Raw genomic sequence first — 19018 nt, 5'->3', positions numbered from 1 at the left:
AGCTTACTTTCTCCCTATGAAAAGTGCCCAGAGCCCCTTTCAGTTGGGACTGACTTCCACACAGCCCTTAAATGTAATCTGTACCTCAGGGCCCCAGTGGAGGGATAAACGGGGGATTCTAAAAATCCATTCTTATCCCTAGATCAGTCTGAACTTTGCACACTGAAATCACTTAAACAAAATTACAAATATCTGAGTACCATCCCCAGAGATTCTGATTTAATTGGTCTGAGGTGAGACCTGAGCTTCTGGAGTTTTTAACATCCTACATTTCTAATATGCAGCCAAGGTTGAGAACCACTGCCCTAAAAAAAAAAAAAAACTCCAAACTCACTGCTGTTGAGTCAATTTCGACTCATAGGGACCCCTCCTTGGGTTTCCAAGGCAGTATCTCTGCAAAAGTGGATTGTCCAGTCTTTCTTCCAAGGAGTGGCTGGTGGGTTTGAACTGCCAGCCTTCTGATTAGCAGTCAAATGCTTTAGGCACTCCATCACCAGAGCTTACTGCACAAGATCCTGTAATTAAAACGCAGAGAAAAAAAAACATTATTATAAAGTCTTGGGGGCCCCACATATTACGGATTTTGTGCATCCTTGGACTTTAAACATTCCTTGATGATAAACTAGAAAAATCCTTGTTCACTTTTGACTGAGTCATTTCATTCAAAGCAAGACAGTACTGCCAAGAGAGGTACCCTACTGGGTCTTCTGAAATACCTCCTGCCTCCCCCTGGCACATCTTCCTCCCTACTAAAAACAAAGTGGGCTCATGTGAGTAATGGATTGTTTGAAAGGTACAAAAAGAGAATCAAAAAAATCCCTGAAATGCCTCCCTAAATACTTCATGTCACTGAAGGATACAGACCGCACCATTCTGTCATCCAGAGTTTCTGTGCCCATGATTTGTGGTATATATATACTACTTAGCAAAAAAAAAAAAAAAAAAACATTTTCAATGGCTACATGATAAACAACCAGCAATTTAAAAAAGAAATACAGAGTTATATTTTTACTGGACCTTCTTTTCGGTTTATTCTGTTTTGGCCCCCTTACTGAAATTTTGCATTTCCACCCAAGACATACTGAAGCACAGTCTACATTTTAACAAGATCCCCTTATGTATGCATAAGAATCACTTGGGGAATCTACACAAATCACCCGGGGATCTTGTTAAAATGTAGATTCTGATTCAGTATGTCTGGGGTGGATATGCATTTCCGCAAGGGATCAAACCAGAATGAACCAGTTCAAAGTCCTGGTTTTTACAGTTTCATTAAATCAACTCTAAGACCTTCCATTTTCTCTTTTAAAATGTGTAGAATGTCTCCTGGCATAGCCCTCTGTGAATCTAGACGTAAACAAATGGAGGATGTAGACTAGAAGAGAGTTAGGGTGACTGCTAAAAGCGTACAAAAACTCTATCAGATATTTTCCTTCCATTTATATTTGTTTCCATGTACCTGTGAAGTCTGTTCCAGTTGTTGGCTTTACAGTGATCTTCTAAGGTTTCTGCATATATGTTGCCATTTCTAGAGCCATAAGGAATATTCCACTTTTTCATCTGTTACGTACATCATATTATCAGGCAAAATGTTGATCTATTTGACATTTTTGTTGAATTTTTTTTTTCTTTTACAGGAACTTTATTTGATGATAAAGGAGATAAGCATGCCAAAAAAGGAGTTTGTATTTGGGAATGTATTGATAGAATGCATAAGAAGAGTCCCATTTTCTTTAATTATTTATATTCACCAGTGGAAATAGAGGTACAGTGAGAAATCATTTGTTTTATTTTCTGAATATTTTGTGTTAGTTTTCCTTCCTCAGTATCCATTTTTTGAAAATCTGCTTTCCACCACAATTCCCTTACAAAAGACCTACATTAGTACCTGTTTTCTGTAACCAAAAGAAATCCAAATCACATCTATGAAAAAAAGCAAAACTGGCATTCAGTGTTTGTTTTGCAGTGAGCCATTAAACAGTCAGCATTGCACCCCAAACAGCGAGAGTGGTGTCGCCACACTCCTTCCTGGGGAACTACACTACAAAGCTATGAAACCCCATAGCTTTGAGTGATATCTGTGAAGAGTATATGTTAGTGCTATTTTAGGTTTTATGTGTTATTCAGTGTAACTTTGTAGGTTATTTTCTTGGATCTGGAAATGCTCAAAAATTTTTCCTGTATAAATAAGAAGGTTTGTATATGGAAGGAAATTTTCTTTGTTGGTTACCAGGGGTTGGAGGGGAGGGGAGGGAACACTGTTAGATAGGTAGAGACAAGTGAAGAGAAGGGCAGTATACTAAATGTGAGTGATCAGTATGGTGGCACTGAGGAAAAGGAAGACATAGAGAGGTACATGGGAGATACAGACAACAAAGGTGAACCATTTTGCACATACAATACTGAGTTGTCAGTGAAGGCAAACATTGATATACGAGTGGATAGATAGGTGGACAGGCTGAACTATTAGGTGTATCTGTGCAGGGGGCAGTGTGCCCATGATCATGTATAGGCTTGGCAGACAGGGTTTCTACAAGTGTATTTGTATGTTCTGTAAGAATTTCCAGGTATATAGTAGAGCTGACAAGGGACAAGTTTGTAGTCACTTCTTGACTACAGGCAGCTACCCAGAGGGAGCGAATAGTTGGACCTCTGGGCTCAGGACCATGGTCGCAGGAGACATCAAACTCAATTGGCATAACATACTACACAAAAACATTGTTCCACATCCTACTTTGGTGAGTAACAACTGGGATCTTAAAAGCTTGCAAACAGCCATCTAGATGCAGTGATGTTTCTCTCCTCATACAGAGCAAAGAAGAATGAAGAAAACCGAAGATGCATAGAAACAGTTAGTCCAAGTGACTAGTATACCATGTGATCCTCAGCCTGTACGATTATGAGAGCAGAACTAGATGGTGCCCAGCTACCACTGTCAACTACTCAGAGGAGGATCTAAGTAGGAGATCCTAGATAGAGCAGGAGAACAATGTGGAGCAAAACTCAGAATCATTTTATAAAAAAGGGGTTTGAGACCAGGTTTCCTGGTCTAATAGAGCCTGATGGAACCCCTGAGACTATGGCCCCTACTTGCCCTTCAGGTCTGGAATTGAACCCACACCTGTGGCTTCCAGCCAAAAAAAAGACAGGCATATGAGCTGAACATTTACATTAGGCAGATACACTCCTTGGAGGGATCAATCATGGGAGAATAGAAGAGCTGTGTATACACAGGGAGACAGCTTGGGGGGCAGGAGTGCATGGGAGGGAAGGACACAGGGAAGAGGTAACTTTGGGGAGGATGTGGAAGGGGAGCTCTTGCATTATGAGAAATTGTAGTCAATGTCCTGAGACAAAGTGTATGTGAATTGCTGTATGGAAAGTGAATTTGCTCTGTAAAATTTCACCCAAATCACAATAAAAATTATTTAAAAAAAAAAAAAAACATATACATTAATGATAATTACTTTTTTGCTTTATGCCATTTCGGCTTATGAAAGGTTTCATAGGAATGCTTTACTTTCAGATAGCGGGGGAAACCTATATATAAGCTGTTTAAACTTTTTCTAAACATTTGACTAGGTTCCACACCAAAGGCTTTTTAAAAGTTTGAGGCACTATGGGTTTGGGTTGTGATGAAATGAAGACTTTAAGAAAATCAAAGCAAGGCAACTTTACCCAGGAAGAAGAACTAAGAGAACTTGAAACCTCAATAGTGGTATAACCTGAAAAATCTAAAATACTTTAGAAAATATTTCCTCAAGTCCATCTGGACCAACTGTGGAAGGACCCCCAAGGAGAAGCAAGGATATTTGGAGCCCAGTTCAAAAAATGATGATAGCTCAGGGGCAGCCATGCTCTGCTGTAAGCCTCCATATGAAGCAGGCTCTAAGATGGAATAAACTGGTTCTGATAAGTAATACCACCCTTAGGGGCAAGAGGGCCTCCTGCCCTGGGCGTCTTCTCACCATACCCCTCCTCATGAGGCCAGTCCTCCAGGAATCCAAGGCACTATGCTTACCCAGAACCCATATTCCTTCTTCATCAAAATCATGCTCTGGGTACCTTGAAATTCCCTGCCTAAATTTGAGCCCATTTAGTAGGCCACTTCTCCAAGTCCGTCTCCCAAGCCAGTGGGTATACCTGTAGGGCCAAAGGTTGGCCAAGAAGTAGCTGATTGTGAAGAAGTAGACAGAGCTCTGTTGGCTGAGATACACACACACATTTACACAACACCTTCACAATATAGGACAGAGTAGGCCAAGGACTGGGAGCTAGGGTCAGTTCTCCTAGTGCCACTACTTTTTGGTTTAAAACTCTGAAGAGTCCACAAATGCTCAGTTTGACTCTGGATTTCCAGGTTATTAGGAAGTTATATTTGTCAAGATAAGAGGAACATATTCTATTTAATACTTTATCTTGGTGCATGCACTATTGTGACATACAGTATTTGAACCTCCATTTGTACTCTTGCCCTTAACCCTGCAAATGTTAGGGGTGGCCTGCCAATAAATTTAATCATATAGATGAAACTATATTTCAGAATTTTCTTTAAACAGGCCCTGAAACCCAATGTAAATGTCTCCAGCCTCAAGAAGTGGGATTACTACATAGAAGAGACTCTGTCTGCAGGACCTTCATATGACTGGGTGATGCTGACTCATAAGCACTACCCTTCTGAGGACTCTGAACTGGCCCGAGGAGCTAGACCCCAGAGCCAGAGGAGAACAGTATGGCCGTGCTATGATGACGTCAGTTGTACTCAGCCCGATGCTCTCACCAGCCTTTTCAGTGTAAGTCAACCATGTAGATGTGCACCTAGGGGCACTATGCACTCTGGAAGCACGTGAGAGCGTAGGAACCAGCCTAAGCTAAGACTGGTTCACAGACTTCTGAACATGGTTCTCCTTATGCTGGACTAGCATTATAGGTACACTCCTGGAATATGAGGAAACCAGCTTTGCTCCCTGATGTCAGTGGGGGACCAGGCTTAGCTACTGGGAAAGAGGTTTCAATAAAAGTAAGTTTCCAGCATAATAAGGAAGCAGTCAAGCATACGGAATAATTTACACCATTAGGCAGCTTCCAAGCTGTTTTAGCTGCCCAAGCAGCCTGAGTCAGGCCTGTGCTATAGCTTTTGTGGATACTTTACTTCCTCTGGTCAGAAGTGTGGGTAGCTGATGGTCTGATGGGAACACTGCCAACCCTCTTCTGCAAGGAATATTCTGAAATGAAACCATTCCTGGCAGTAGCTACCCTGATGAAAGCAGCAGCCCTCAGGAAAGAGTTTGAGCCAGGGCTTAAAAGTGGTTCACTCATGCCAATGAAGCAAAATCAGTACAGACCCAGATTTTTAATATATAGGTGAAGAAGAACAATAACCAGAATGGGAGAATTACAGGTTGAAGCCCTGGAATGGGAGACTCAGAAGAGTCATTTGTTGTTGTTGTTGTTATGTGCCGTCAAGTCAGCCCTGACTCATAGCGACCCCTCCTTGGGTTTCCAAGGCAGTATCACTACGGAAGTAGGATTGCCCAACCTTCCTTCCGAGGAGTGGCTGGTGGGTTTGAACCGCCAGCCTTCTGGTTAGCAGTCAAGTGCCTTAGCCACTATGCTACCAGAGCTCCCAGAAGAGTCATAGTGAATGACTATAAGTGAATAACATAAAAGGTTAGGAGCCTGATGCAGGAGATTGGCTTCTTGCCAGGACTGTGGAAAACGACACACATTCAAAGCAATGTAGTTGACCGCCATCTTTGAGCCAGGCCACCATTGTTTCTGACTGTGCCAGTCAAGAGAGTTGGTTGCTATGCAATGCTAATGCTGCCTTTGTTTTCTAAGAAGATGATTAAGTTTTTAGCAAGGCGTCAAACCGTAATTTTTCCTGTTCCAGTTATACTTTTCACCCACATTTTACAAATTCAGGTCCATTCCAGTTTCACTTCATTGGCCATGACTAAACTGGGAAGGACTGGTTTGAGCCCTAATGTGGACCAGACAGTTCCCAAAGAGTCTTCTCCCTCTGATTTTCTGACCAGAAGGACTATCAGTGTTCACTGTTACAGAGGCAGCTACTCAGATTGCCAGCTTCCCTGTAAGAACAAAGATCCATTTCCTTGGGCATTTCTTGGTTCATTCTTTCCACATCTGGTTTGTGTCACCAGAGCTGAAGGTTCCTCTGTCAGGGACAGACTTCTCATCTACCACAGTTGTTATGCATTGGACATGAGCCCCAGTGCTTTTTTCATTGGCCATCAGTTTTCCCATGGGCTGCCCAAGGCAAATGTCTTTAGGAGACGTATTTCATCTTCTACTATTTAAGTCAGTCCGTAAGAAAAGGCCAGGTTACAGGTCCTAGTAAATCTCTATTGCCACAGTGCATCATCACACCAACTAGAGCTCCTACACTATTGTGGCTTGAGGGGGACCTCTGAGGCCCTATTTTTCACATTTTTGTTAGCTGCTCTTCAGCCATGCTGTTCATCTGGGTCTAGTACAAAGGAGCTGTGGCTATTGGGCACATCCTGAGTTCTGTAAAATACTGATCTTTCAGAAAACTCCTTTCCTTTACTTTGCAGGAAATTGAAAGATTGGAACATAAATTGAACCAAACCCCTGAGAAGTGGCAGCAGCTGTGGGAAAGGGTAAAAGTGGACCTGAAAGAAGAGCCAAGGGCGGACCATGTGAGTTAGCAGAGCCCCTGGAAGAGCTACTTCTGAGCTTTTTGAAGGTGATAGGTCAGGCGAGGCCCACTGCCACAGTTGACAGGACCCAGGGAGGGACTTCTCCTCAAAGGGCAGGTTGGAAGGGAAGAGGTCATGCCCTAAGAGGCCAGACCAGAAAGTTCCCAATGACAGAATATTTCCTGCATGTCTCACTACCACAGTGACATAATACTTATGTTGCAGGGTCCCGTATCCAGGGAAATTATGGGTTCTTTTCTATCTCAGTGCCCTCTGTGGTTTCAGCTGATCTTCTACCACACAAAGGAGGAGGGAAATATAAAACCATGTCTGCTTCAGAGAAATAAGCAAGATGATAAAAATATTTTAATAGAACAAAGGTGCTTTTTGTTGCTCACACCCCCTTTTCTGTTTCTGATTTAAGAAACATTTGCAAGCACATAATATTTGCAGAAGACTAAGGAAGATTGAGCAATCTATGAGTCGGATCTGACTCAACAACAGTGGGTTGTTTTTTGTTTTGTTTTTTTTTTCCTTTAATGTTTAGTACATGCACACATTAGTATCCTGTTCAATCTACAGTGAGGAAGTGGTTTCCTGTCTTATATAGGAGGGAACAGGTACAGAGAGATCACACAGCTAGTAATTGTAAGAGACCCCATTCATACCCACCTCAGACTAACTCCAAGAGAAATTAGGACAGATGAGTGTTCTGAAGAGCTTTTAGGAAGAAGAAGAGGTCAGCATTGTCAGATGTCAGAGAGGTCAAAGAGAAATGGGATAGAGAAGAAAATCTTTGACTTGGTAAGAAGGGAGCCTCACAGGCTCTGTCTGCCTCTTTCCTTCAAATGGCAATTGAGGAGCTGTTACCAGACAGGCCATACGTGGGTTATGCCTCTCTGCTTTTTTCCTCAGAAAAATAAAGTAGTTTATTACTTTTTTTTTCCTGATCATGAAAGTGACATATACTTAATTTATTTAAATATGACAATACACAGAAAGTTACAAAACAGAAGATGAAAATCACCCACAATGTATTAAAACTATGCTTTCAAACATGTTTCATTGTTCTACACACACATATAATTTTTCTTGAAAGGGATTTACTGTGCATACTATTTTTAAATCTGCTTTCTTTTTTACTTAACATGTGGCATGCATGTGCTTCCTCTTGTCACTGTGTATAAATCAGCATTCTTTTTAAGGACTATCTACCAAAAACTAAAAAAAAAGAACTCATTGCTGTCAAGTCAGATCCAACTCGTGGTGACCCTTCCTTGGGTTTCCGAGGCAGTATCCCTATGGAAGTAGATTGCCCCATCTTCCTTCTGAGGAGTAGCTGGTGGGTTTGAACCATCAGCCTTCTGGTTAGCAATCAAATGCCTTAGGCATTATGCCATCAGAGCTCCCAATGACTATCTAGAGTTCCTTTATATGGAATACCATAATCTTTTTTTTTTAATCAGTCCATTAATGTAGGCATTTAGGTTTCTAGTTTTTTTAGAATCAACAACTCCAGGGTACTTATGTCTTTGGTCATTGGTCCAGTTTTTCCCTTGAGAATAGTTTCTAGAAGTAAAAGGGTTGGATCTGTTTCTTAAAGTCTTCTTAAACCTTTCCTAGCTCCTGTTCTCTTTTCTAGCCCCAGAGACACACTTCAGGCTCCCCAGGAATTGTGTCTACCAACCTGCCTTCCTATCAGAAGAGGTCTCTGTTTCACCTCCCTGACAGCAGCATGGGGGAGGAACAGAAAGCCAGCATCTCCCCATCCAATGGAGTGGACCAGAGAGCAGCCACACTGTATAGCCAGTACACATCCAAGAATGATGAAAACAGGTGATGGTTGCCAGCCAATTGTGCTGAAAAGGCCCTCCCCACCCTGCCCTAAAGCTAAGCCACTGGCCCTTCAGTAAGCTGGGCCTGTGCACATCAGCTTTTTGCAAACTTGGATTTGCTTTCACTTCTTTTTTTGGTTTTTATTGGGAGTGGGGGGGTGCACGTTTGTTTCTTTTTAGTTTTTACTGCTTTAGATGGTTCTGTGAAGAGAAAAAAAAAAATCAAAATTCCAACTAAAAATAATGCCAAGAGATTGTAGTTGTTGAGGTTAACAGTCCCGATTGTCATTCTCTCACGTCTGCCAGATCTTTTGAGGAAACGTGTGTTAGTCAGCATTTTTCAGTTGCAGACATCAGGAATCCAGCACATGGTAGCTGAAGCAAAAAAGGAATTTACTCACATAAACTACGAAGGCCAACAGCGTACTAGTTTCATATACTTGTGGATCCAGGGACTCCGAGTCTCTTGAGTCTTCTGCCCTTTCTCTAGCTCTGCTTCCCCCCTCTGTGCAGTTTAAATCCCAATTTGGCACAAAAGGTGGCTACCGATAGCCACAGACCTCACAGGTTCAGTCATCGTAGCAGAAAGAGGCGGTCTTTTCATAAAGTCCAGCAGAAAAATCCCAGAGACCTCTGATTGGTTTCTCTTGTATCACCTCATGGAATAGTGTTAGCAAACAAAAGCAGTGGATGTCCCTGTTACAGCGCTTTTAAAATGAGAAATCAAAATTAACTGTCCTGTCATCATTTCATTCCTTCTAGGTCGTTTGAGGGAACGCTTTACAAAAGAGGGGCTTTGCTGAAGGGTTGGAAGCCCCGTTGGTTCGTTTTGGATGTAACAAAACATCAGGTAATATTTCAAAACCAAAATAAATTACTTTTCTATAGGCTAATTTCAGCCCCCAGCTGTTGTGACCCTCACAGACAGGTACACGCCTTATGCACAGACTGCTTTCCTAGGGCATCTCACATGCACCTGGGGTGCTCCTCCAAAGCCCCAGAATGTCTCTGAGCCAGAGCAGTAGCCTTCTGAGGGAAGTCCCAGAGCAGCTTTGCTGGAGGCACTGTAAGTAGAGACAGTGACAGTTGAGCCCGGAGCTTTAAGAGCCATGTTGTTGTTGTTGTTGTTATGTGCCGTCGAGTCGAACCCGACTCATAGTGACCCCTCCTTGGGTTTCTGAGGCAGTATCACTACGGAAGTAGATTGCCCAACCTTTCTTCTGAGGAGGGGCTGGTGGGTTTGAACCACCAGCCTCCTGGTTAGCAGTCAAGTGCCTTAGGCACTACGCTACCAGAGCTCCCATAGAACTCTTCTTTTCAGTGCACAGATTTCTTGCTGCCTGTTCTTACCACCCAGGTCAGGAAAGGACCTGAGCTTTCCGCCTGCTACATCCCACATGTACACACAGATCCTGTGCCTGTGAGTACGCTCCAGAAAAGAGGTTACCTTTGTCCTTTCAGCATAAAGGATCCAGTCAAAACTGAGGGCGTTCATTTGTTTGCAAACATTATTGAACACCTCCTGTACGCCTATCACTGTACAGGTTACTGAACAAGGTATCGTTATCCCTCAAAGATGGCAGGAACAGGCGAGAGGCCCTGAAACAGGCAGACAGGGATATGCCTGTCCAAACTTGAAATTTGCAGTGGGCAGATATTAGACTGTACCTTCCTGACCATGTCAGGAAACCTTTTGCCCAATGTCAGATTCTTAACTATTGCTGTAGCAGCACTGACAATCCTTATTGTCGTAATTTTTGCTCTTGTTGTCTCAAGGGAGCATGATCTCTACCCACAACTCTAGCCCTCACCCTTCACTAGTAGGGAGTTGTGTGACCCCATGATCAGACCGCAGATGTCACTCCACCTTGGAACTGCCAGTCAGCCTTGAGGCCAGAGGGATTACACATTTGATTTTCATTACATTCATCTATATGCTGAGACAGCTAGGAACTCTCAGACATACACAATGCTCTGGTGGACCTGCATCTAGAAGACACGGGTCTTTGTGGAAGAATATAGAGAGTGTTTTTTCAAGTATAGAAATAGAGGCCCTTTATAAGGCTTTAAAATGTTGTACTCTAAAATGATAACGTCTCTGAAATCACAGAGCCTACACTGTGTACAAAAGTTCTATTAAACTACTAAACATAATAGAGGAAAATGCCATAACTTTTCTGTAATTTACAGTTACATCAAATTAGACTTGCATTCTTGCTCATCTTTTGGATTTCTTTAACACGAAAGTTATATAGTTTCTCCATTTAACTCTACATATACCATGCCTGGAGAGAGAAGACAGAAAAGTCTGGGGCCAGAACAACAGTGACAGAGTCACCAGGCACGCTCCTCCATAGACATTAGAGACTAAAATCCACAGATAATGGACCAGTTTGGCTTTTTCACAAGCAATCTCCTTAATTTTAAAAAATATTTTTCTAATCATTCTTATTCCAAAAGTAATATGTGTTCATTATATCATATTCAACATTACATAAAGATGTAAAAATCTCCTGTTCTCCCAACTCTCAGAGGTAGCCATTGTTAACAGTTTGATATAGATTGCTCTAAATCATTTTCATGTGTGTATGTTTACTGCTTTGAGAGTTAAATTATACACCGTTCTGTTTCTCTATGCTGCTATAACAGATACACCACAAGCGGACGGCTTAAACAAACAGGGATTTATTGTCTTATAGTTCAGGAGGCTAGAAGTCTGAGTTCAAAGTGCCAGCTCTAGGGATGGGGTGAAGGCCCTTCAACCTTGGGTCAGCTCTGCCTCCTATTCCAGGCCTACTGAAAAAGAACTGGAGGCTTTTTCTGACTCACAGCTGCTGGCTGCTGAGGCTGACAAACCCAAGCTCAACAAGTAAAATGGCATAATCCCAAGATAAGCACATAACCCAACAGTTCAAGTCCAGGAGCAATCCCAAGATCGGCAGGCAACGTGGCAGGCCATTGAGATGAAGACAGCCAAATGTAGAATCCAAAATGTGGCAACAAGCTGGAGATCTTTCTTAAAGATTCTCCTTGTATAGTGGAAGCAGGCCACACGCCAAAGGCAGCTACTTAGCTGTTCACAGCAGGTTCCACCATGGAGTTGATTATAAGTCTCATCATGGGGAATAACTCCATCCAGCTGCCCAGCCATTCAAAACCGCTGCCCAGCCATTCAAAACCACAGCCCAGCCAAGTTGACACACACGTAAAGCAATTAGAGCAGTGGTGGCACACAGTCGCCATTCAATCAAATGTTAAGCTATTTATTATGTTTTTCAAAAATCACATTATACCTACATGCTGTTTAGCAACTTGATTTTTTAACATAACTTATCTTGAACTTTTTTTCTTACTGATTCAGACAGATCTTCCACATCCTTTTTAAAAAGCTGTATTGTATTCCCTTGTATTGGTGTACTGTCATTTAATTAACCAGCGCTCCATTGAAAAACCAGTCCATCTTTTCCCATATTTAGCTGCTAAAAACAGTGCTAAAGGAAACATCTTTACACACATATCTCTGCATGGTCTCGTGGGAGTGTTTCTGTGGGATAAATTTCCAGAATTGGGAAAAATGGATCAATAGGCATAAACATCTTAAATTTTAGTTGATATTGCTAAATTGTTCTCCAAAGAGGTACTAACATATTATATTCTCATTAACAGTAGTTGAGAATATCTAGTGCCTTATACTCTAATCAACCTGGATATTATCAGCCATTTTTAATATTTGTCAATCCAGTTGGTGAAAAGTAAAATCTCATTTTATTCCATTTACTTTTCTTTGATCAGTGATGTTTGATCATCTCTTTGAATATTTGTAGGCCATTTCTATTTCTCCTGTGACCTGTCTACTGGAATTCTTTGACCATTTTTCTACTAGATCATTTCTCTTTTTCTTGTCAATTTCTAGAAACTGTATATTCAAAACGTTAATATATATATGTGTGTGTGAGTATTTATATTGAAGGAGCTCTGGTAGCATAGTGCCTAAGGCACTTGACTGCTAAGCAGAAGGCTGGTGATTCAAACCCACCAACCACTCCTCGGAAGGAAGATTGGGCAAGCTACTTTTGTGGTGATACTGCCTCGGAAACCCAAGGAGGGGTCGCTATGAGTCAGGTCTGACTTGATGGCACGTAACAACAACAACATTGGGAATGAGTCAATTCTGACCCATTGGTGATGCTATGAGTGCAGAGTAGAAATCCACTCCATGGGGTTTCATGGCTGTGACCTGTCAGGAGCAGAGCAGATCGCCAGGCCTCTGTCTGAGAGGCCTCTGTAGGTTCACACCACCAACTTTTCAGTTAGTAATCCCGTGTTGAACCATCTGTACCACCCAGAACTGTGTATTATTCCAGATATAATTTAGCATATATAAACATATATATATATAGAGAGAGAGCTCTGGTAGCATAGTGCCTAAGGCACTTTGACTGCTCACCAGAAGGCTGGCAGTTCAAACCCACCAGCCACTCCTCCGAAGGAAGGTTAGGCAATCTACTTCCATAGTGATACTGCCTCAGAAACCGAAGGAGGGGTCACTATGAGTCAGGTCTGACTCGATGGCACATAACAACAACAAATATATATGTATGTATATATGTATGTATGTATTCCCCTACCTTTATACAAATGGCAACATACTATGCAGTATTCTGCATCTTTTTGCTGTTTGTTTATTTTATTCAAAAGTATATTCTGGAGGTCATTCCATGTCCAGAACATGAAGAACTTGGTGGTTCATACTTGCTATTTTGGGGCCCTTTGTGATTTCTCTTACATTCTTGGGAATTTTGCTGAGCCAGAAGTTGCCAGACTTTCTCTTCAAAGGCCAGATAGTAAATATTTTAGACTTACAGGCCACATGGTGTCTGTCATAGCTGCTCAATTCTACCATTACTGACAATATATAAATAAATGGGCATGGCTGTTATCAATAAAACTTTAATAAAACAGACAATTGACTGGCAAGCATATTTTGCTGTCCCTTCAGCTACACAATTGAAAATGTGTTTGATGTGTTTTAACCAGAACTTCTAGCAGAATTTTCATATTGTCTAAGCTACAATCACTAAAAATGAAACCAGTTAGCATTCTATAACTCTCTCCAAAACAAGTCTCTGATTTCTTTCAGAAATCTGTCTAATGACAGCTTATATTCAGACTTTCTCTGTTAGTTCCTTAGCAGACCTTTCTGTCTGGCTTGTGGGGAATATCAATTTTATTCTTATTCACCCAGCTCTATATTTAAGGCAGCTGACTGAACTGATGTCACTTATTTTGAGTGTGGCTGCTCCTCATTTTATCTTCTGGCTCCGCTAAGTAACACTTCAATAATTTGCCTAATTTTCCAAATTCAAGTTTTCTTCCTACTCTGAGTTTGTAGCTTTTATATCTAACAAAAGAGATATTAGATAAAATCTAGACATGTCTAGGGTCCAAGCTGGATTCAGAAGAGGACATGGAACAAGGACTGTTATTGCTGATGTCAGATGGATGTTGACTGAAAGCTAGGAATACTCTAAAGATGTTTACCTGTGTTTTATTGACTATGCAAAGGCATTCAACTGTGTGGATCATAACAAATTATGGATAACATTGAGAAGAATGGGGATTCAGAACACTTAATTGTGTTCATGAGGAACCTGTACATAGACCAGGAGCCTGTCATTTGAACAGAACAAGGGGATAGTGCATGGTTTAAAATCAGGAAAGGTGTGTGTCAAGGCTGTGTCCTTTCACCATATTTGTTCAATCTGTATGCTGAGCAAATAGTCTGAGAAGCTGGACTGTATGAAGAAGAACGTGGTATCAGGATTGAAGGAAGAATCATTAACAACCTGTGATACATAGATGACACAACCTTGCTTGCTGAAAGTGAAGATGACTTGAAGCACTTACTGATGAAGATCAAAAACTAGAGCCTTCAGTGTGGATTACACCTCAACATAAAGAAAACAAAAATCTTCACAACTGGACCAAAAAGCAACATCACAATAAATGGAGAAAAGATTGAAGTTGTCAGGGATTTCTCTTTACTTGGATCCCTAATCAACGCCCATGGAAGCAGTAGTTAAGAAATCAGATGTCATACATCACTGGGCAAATCTTCTGCAAAAGACCTCTTTAAAAGTGTTAGAGAGTAAAGATGTCACTTTGAAGACGGAAGTGCACCTAACCCAAGCCATGGTCATTGGAATTGCCTTATGCATGTGGAAGCTGGGCAGTGAATATGGAAGCCTGAAGAAGAGATGGCGCCTTTGAGCTGTGGTGTTGGCAAAGAATATCGAAAGTACCATGGACTGCCAAAAGAACAAACAAATCTGTCCTGCAAGAAGTGCAGCCAGAATGCTCCTTAGAAGAGAGAATGACTAGACTTCATCTCACATACTTTGCTCACGTTGTCAGACAGATCAGTCCCTGGAGAAGGATAACATGCTTAGTAAAGTAGAGGGTCAGCAAGAAAGGGGAAGGCCCTCCAGGAGGTGGACTGACACAGTGGCTGCAAAGATGGGTTCAAGCATGGCATGGACTGTGTGGATAGCACAGGACTGGGCAGTGTTTCATTCTGTTGTACATATGGTCACTGTGGGTCAGAGCTGACTCGCCAGCACCTAACAACAATAACAACAAAGGTAAGTCACCACCATCCTTTCAGTCGTGTGCGCTGGCTTAGGTCCCAACCATGAGTCTGTTTCCTGCACCTTCTCTTGCTTCCCTTTCATCACCATCAGTGCTGTACCTCCTCCACCTCAGATTAAAGATTGGTTCTCACAGAATCAAATGTGAGTTGGTTTTGCTTCTTATGAAACTGCTAGCAGTGTTGCTGCCTTCAAACTAGATGGATTCTGGCTATGATCTTGGCCTTCTAGATAAGGACACTCAGACCCACAGACTGTCAGAGCCTGAAAAGCTGTGCCTGACCTAGATCCTTCACTCCCTTAACAGACAAGCCCCAGAGAGAGAATGGACTTGTTCAAGATCATTCCAAGTGAAATCATTCAGAACATTTATTGTCTACTCTTGTATTCAGTTTTGGGAACACAGAGATGAATGAGATTGGGACAATCTGGTATAAGACTTAGACAGTGGGAGCTCAGAGATGGAATGCAACCCCCTCAATACGGTGTTTTCCCAAGGAGCCCTGGTGGTACAACAGTTAAGCACACAGCTGCTAACCAAAAGATTGACAATTCAAATGGACAAACCCACTCAGGTGCTCCACGGGACAAAGATCTGATGTTTTGCTTTTGTAAAGATAATAGCCAAAAACCCTACGAGGAAGTTCAACTCTGTCACACGGGGCCATTATAAGTTAGAGTCAGCTTGACACACCCAACAACAATGGCATGTCACTACTACTTTCAAGCTTGAAGATTGTGCAGCTTGACTCAGGTAGTGCCCCCACGGCTGTAGCATGTTACAGCCCCCTACATACATACAGTTACATGTGCTCGTATACTTACGTAAACACGAAGGAAATTATTCAAATGCCATTTGAAAAGCCATGCTGTTTTCCTTTTGCGTGTCTAATATTCTGTCTGTATCCTTTTGGTTCCAGCTGCGATACTATGACTCGGGTGAGGACACGAGCTGTAAAGGCCACATTGATCTGGCTGAAGTTGAAATGGTCATCCCTGCTGGCCCCAGCATGGGAGCCCCAAAGCACACAAGTGAAAAGGCTTTCTTTGATGTAAGTTGATCATCTTGCCTGGCTCTGCCCTTGATTCCTTCCAGTCTGTGCACCTCCAAGAATTTGGGGACTTTAGAGCAAGTGATGATATCTGCAAATAAGTCACAGACCCTCCGGTGATGGGAACTGTTACAGAACCTGAACACAGCACTCTTGATCAGCAGGCCTGGCCTCTCCTAGCTCTCCAGATGCCTCAGACAGGCTGCACGCTGCTTCGCACAAAGGATTCCTTTAAAAGGAATCCAACCACACGTGAAAGCAAATGAAATCCTTGTTAAACGTTACTTGTTTGATTCACCACCTACTTTCAAAAACAGATGCTACTTCCCTGTGTATCCAGTGGTCTTCCTCCTTGGCCATCCACAAAAGGTGGTCACATGTGCTGTCTTCCTTAATATCTTTAGCAGCCTTTAGGTGGGCCCTGGAGAATTTTACAGACTGTACAGTAGAGAAGACCTATCTAGTCCCTGGAGCCAAGCAGGGCTCTGGAGAACCACAGAGGAAGCAGAGCTTCGTAAGAGGCAGAGATCATCTAGAGCTCTGCTCAGGTCATGAAGCCGTTTCCCTGACTCTAAGCATTCAGTGTGGTCTCAACTGAAGACTCGGGAAGGGGATAGAAAGGGACACAAAGGCCAGTTTCAACACAGCATGGTTGAATTGCCTTAGAGCACCAGGAGCTGCCCTGATGCCTCTTTTGCTTTGGTGTGGAGTGTGGGAGTGGCCAGAGGCTTTAGCTGTGGCCATTCCTGACTCTCCATTCCTCTGTAGTCCAGGAAAGCCCTAGGAAGATAAATGATGCTCTGCTAGTGTATTTTCTTTTTCTACCAGTACCTTCTATTAACATTCCCTGTGACTCTGGGGCTAGTAAAGTGACTGTAAAGGTAATAACAGTACAGCAGTGGAGGCAAGAAAGAAAGACAAGACCAGAGGGATTGATTCACACACTTGCCCAAAGCCACAAAACAGCCCTGCCCTTCATCTTTGGTAACTCTGACATTTGGTTTTATAGCTCAAGACCAGCAAACGTGTATATAACTTCTGTGCCCAGGATGGACAGAGTGCCCAACAATGGATGGACAGGATCCAGAGCTGTATCTCTGATGCCTGATGGCCATGGTCAGTCTGAGCAGAAGAGAGAGAAGGACTCAGGCTGCAGATAGAAAAGAAGAGCAGATAGAAAAGAGAGTGACTCCTCGAGGAGCTGACAACTTCCCTTTGTTTCTGATGAATCATCCCAGGGCCTGAGGTTCTTCTGCCCAGTCTTACCCAGTGTTCCCCTCTTTCAGCTGTCGCTGTGTCTACTTAACCTGCATGGGTGTGTCACACAAGTCTGGTCACGAGCCCCAGACACACCCTGTATCTTGCACTAAATTGTTCTAACAGGGTCTTAGTGATTAGGGATCAGAAGAATGCCTCTTGAGCCACCTATAATCCATCCTCTAGGCAAAATGGCTGCCACCCACTTGGGTCTTTCATCGTGAAAACTAGATCCTTTTTGTTCTCCAAGGTCATGATTTCCTTGTGGAACATTTTTTTAAACAAAAAAACCCCTCCAAGATCACCCTACATTCTGCATGGAATGGGTTCCCATTAGAGGCACCTACTCTTCCTGCCTGACCTTAGAGATGCTCAGTTCTCTGGCGCTGCCAAAACTTGCTTCCATAATCCCTGCTTTGCTGTTGGGGTTCACAGCAAGGGGCCTCAGTGCTCAGTGGCAGGAAAAGGGGGAGCACACAGAATTAGTCTGATGGAAAAGGACAGTCTGGGGAGAGAACAATGATGAGGCCAATGCAGGCAAACACTGCTTCCAGAGCACTGAACTTTCTAGACCAGAGGTGCTCTGAGGATGTTGGGCCTTGTACTTCAGTGCTTTCTTCTGCTCCTTGTCAGCTTCCTACACAAAGTAACATGCAAAAAGCTGAATGCACTAACCCACGAGGCAAACACTTGCACTGAATCTAATGAAGTCATAACATTGGAACAACAGAGGCCAGCTAGTGATGACCACACAACACCTGCAACAAGGGCTATTTAGACTGTAGTCAGACTGTGGTGTCATTGGATACCCAAACACCACTTCTGCACAAGAAAAGAAAGAATTGTCTTTAGATTTCCTATACTTTTGCTAACCTTGTGTTTGTTCAGCTTAGGATCTGAGGAATACTGTTTGCTGACAATGAACAGCATCTCTGCTATAGCCACTGGCGCCAACTGGAGTCATAGTTGCTAGATCATTGCATTTGTTTTGAAATGTTAATATGTTAAATATCAAACTAATATTTCAAAAATATGTATATATGATTTCTACAGCCTTGTTTTTCAGACAGTCTGCTTATAATTTAATATAAAATTAACTGATTCATAAGACTTCAGTAATGAAACTGTTCCCTTTTTTAAAAATGAAAAACCACTTTGTCTTTTTAGATTAAAAATAATCAGATTTTTAAATTTAAAATTATCTACACACTAGGAAATAGAACTGTGTTAATATATAAGAAATTGGAGGATAACAAGAATGAAGGAATTTTCTATCATTTTCATTTTATAAATTGCCACCTGTGAAAATGGTTTTTGCACATTATTTGTATTTTTCTTTGTATATGAAATAATTTTTTGTACTTTGTAAAATACAAAGCCCATTGTACCTTCAGCTATTTGAGACTGTACACAGTGCTTCTTTTGTAACTGGATTCTTTTAATGTTCATAGAGGCACTACATGCCTGACCGTCACTAACCACCTTGAATTAAATTTATTTCTTAAGAAAAACATCCCTCCTGTACTGCGCAGTAAAGTTCATTT

At 42.1% G+C, this 19018-nt stretch overlaps 1 protein-coding gene across 1 annotated transcript in view; it reads left to right on the top strand.

Annotated features, from left to right (window-relative positions):
* Positions 1–17325, top strand: part of SBF2 (SET binding factor 2) — a 636061-nt gene extending 618736 nt beyond the window's left edge. Inside the window, exons 35-41 of the mRNA XM_042783055.1 lie at positions 1638–1765; positions 4560–4793; positions 6579–6683; positions 8326–8519; positions 9281–9368; positions 16086–16217; positions 17227–17325. Coding sequence (XP_042638989.1) covers positions 1638–1765; positions 4560–4793; positions 6579–6683; positions 8326–8519; positions 9281–9368; positions 16086–16217; positions 17227–17325 — 980 coding nt within the window. The remainder of the gene's footprint in view (positions 1–1637; positions 1766–4559; positions 4794–6578; positions 6684–8325; positions 8520–9280; positions 9369–16085; positions 16218–17226) is intronic.
* The last annotated feature ends 1693 nt before the right edge of the window (positions 17326–19018 follow it).

The sequence above is a fragment of the Orycteropus afer genome, unplaced genomic scaffold, assembly GCF_000298275.1.
Source record: "Orycteropus afer afer isolate SDZICR_OR568_19922 unplaced genomic scaffold, OryAfe1.0 scaffold00014, whole genome shotgun sequence".
In the NCBI taxonomy this organism is placed as follows: domain Eukaryota; kingdom Metazoa; phylum Chordata; class Mammalia; order Tubulidentata; family Orycteropodidae; genus Orycteropus; species Orycteropus afer.
The sequence above is the reverse complement of the archived record's forward strand: the minus strand, read 5'-3'. Positions and strand labels throughout refer to the sequence as shown.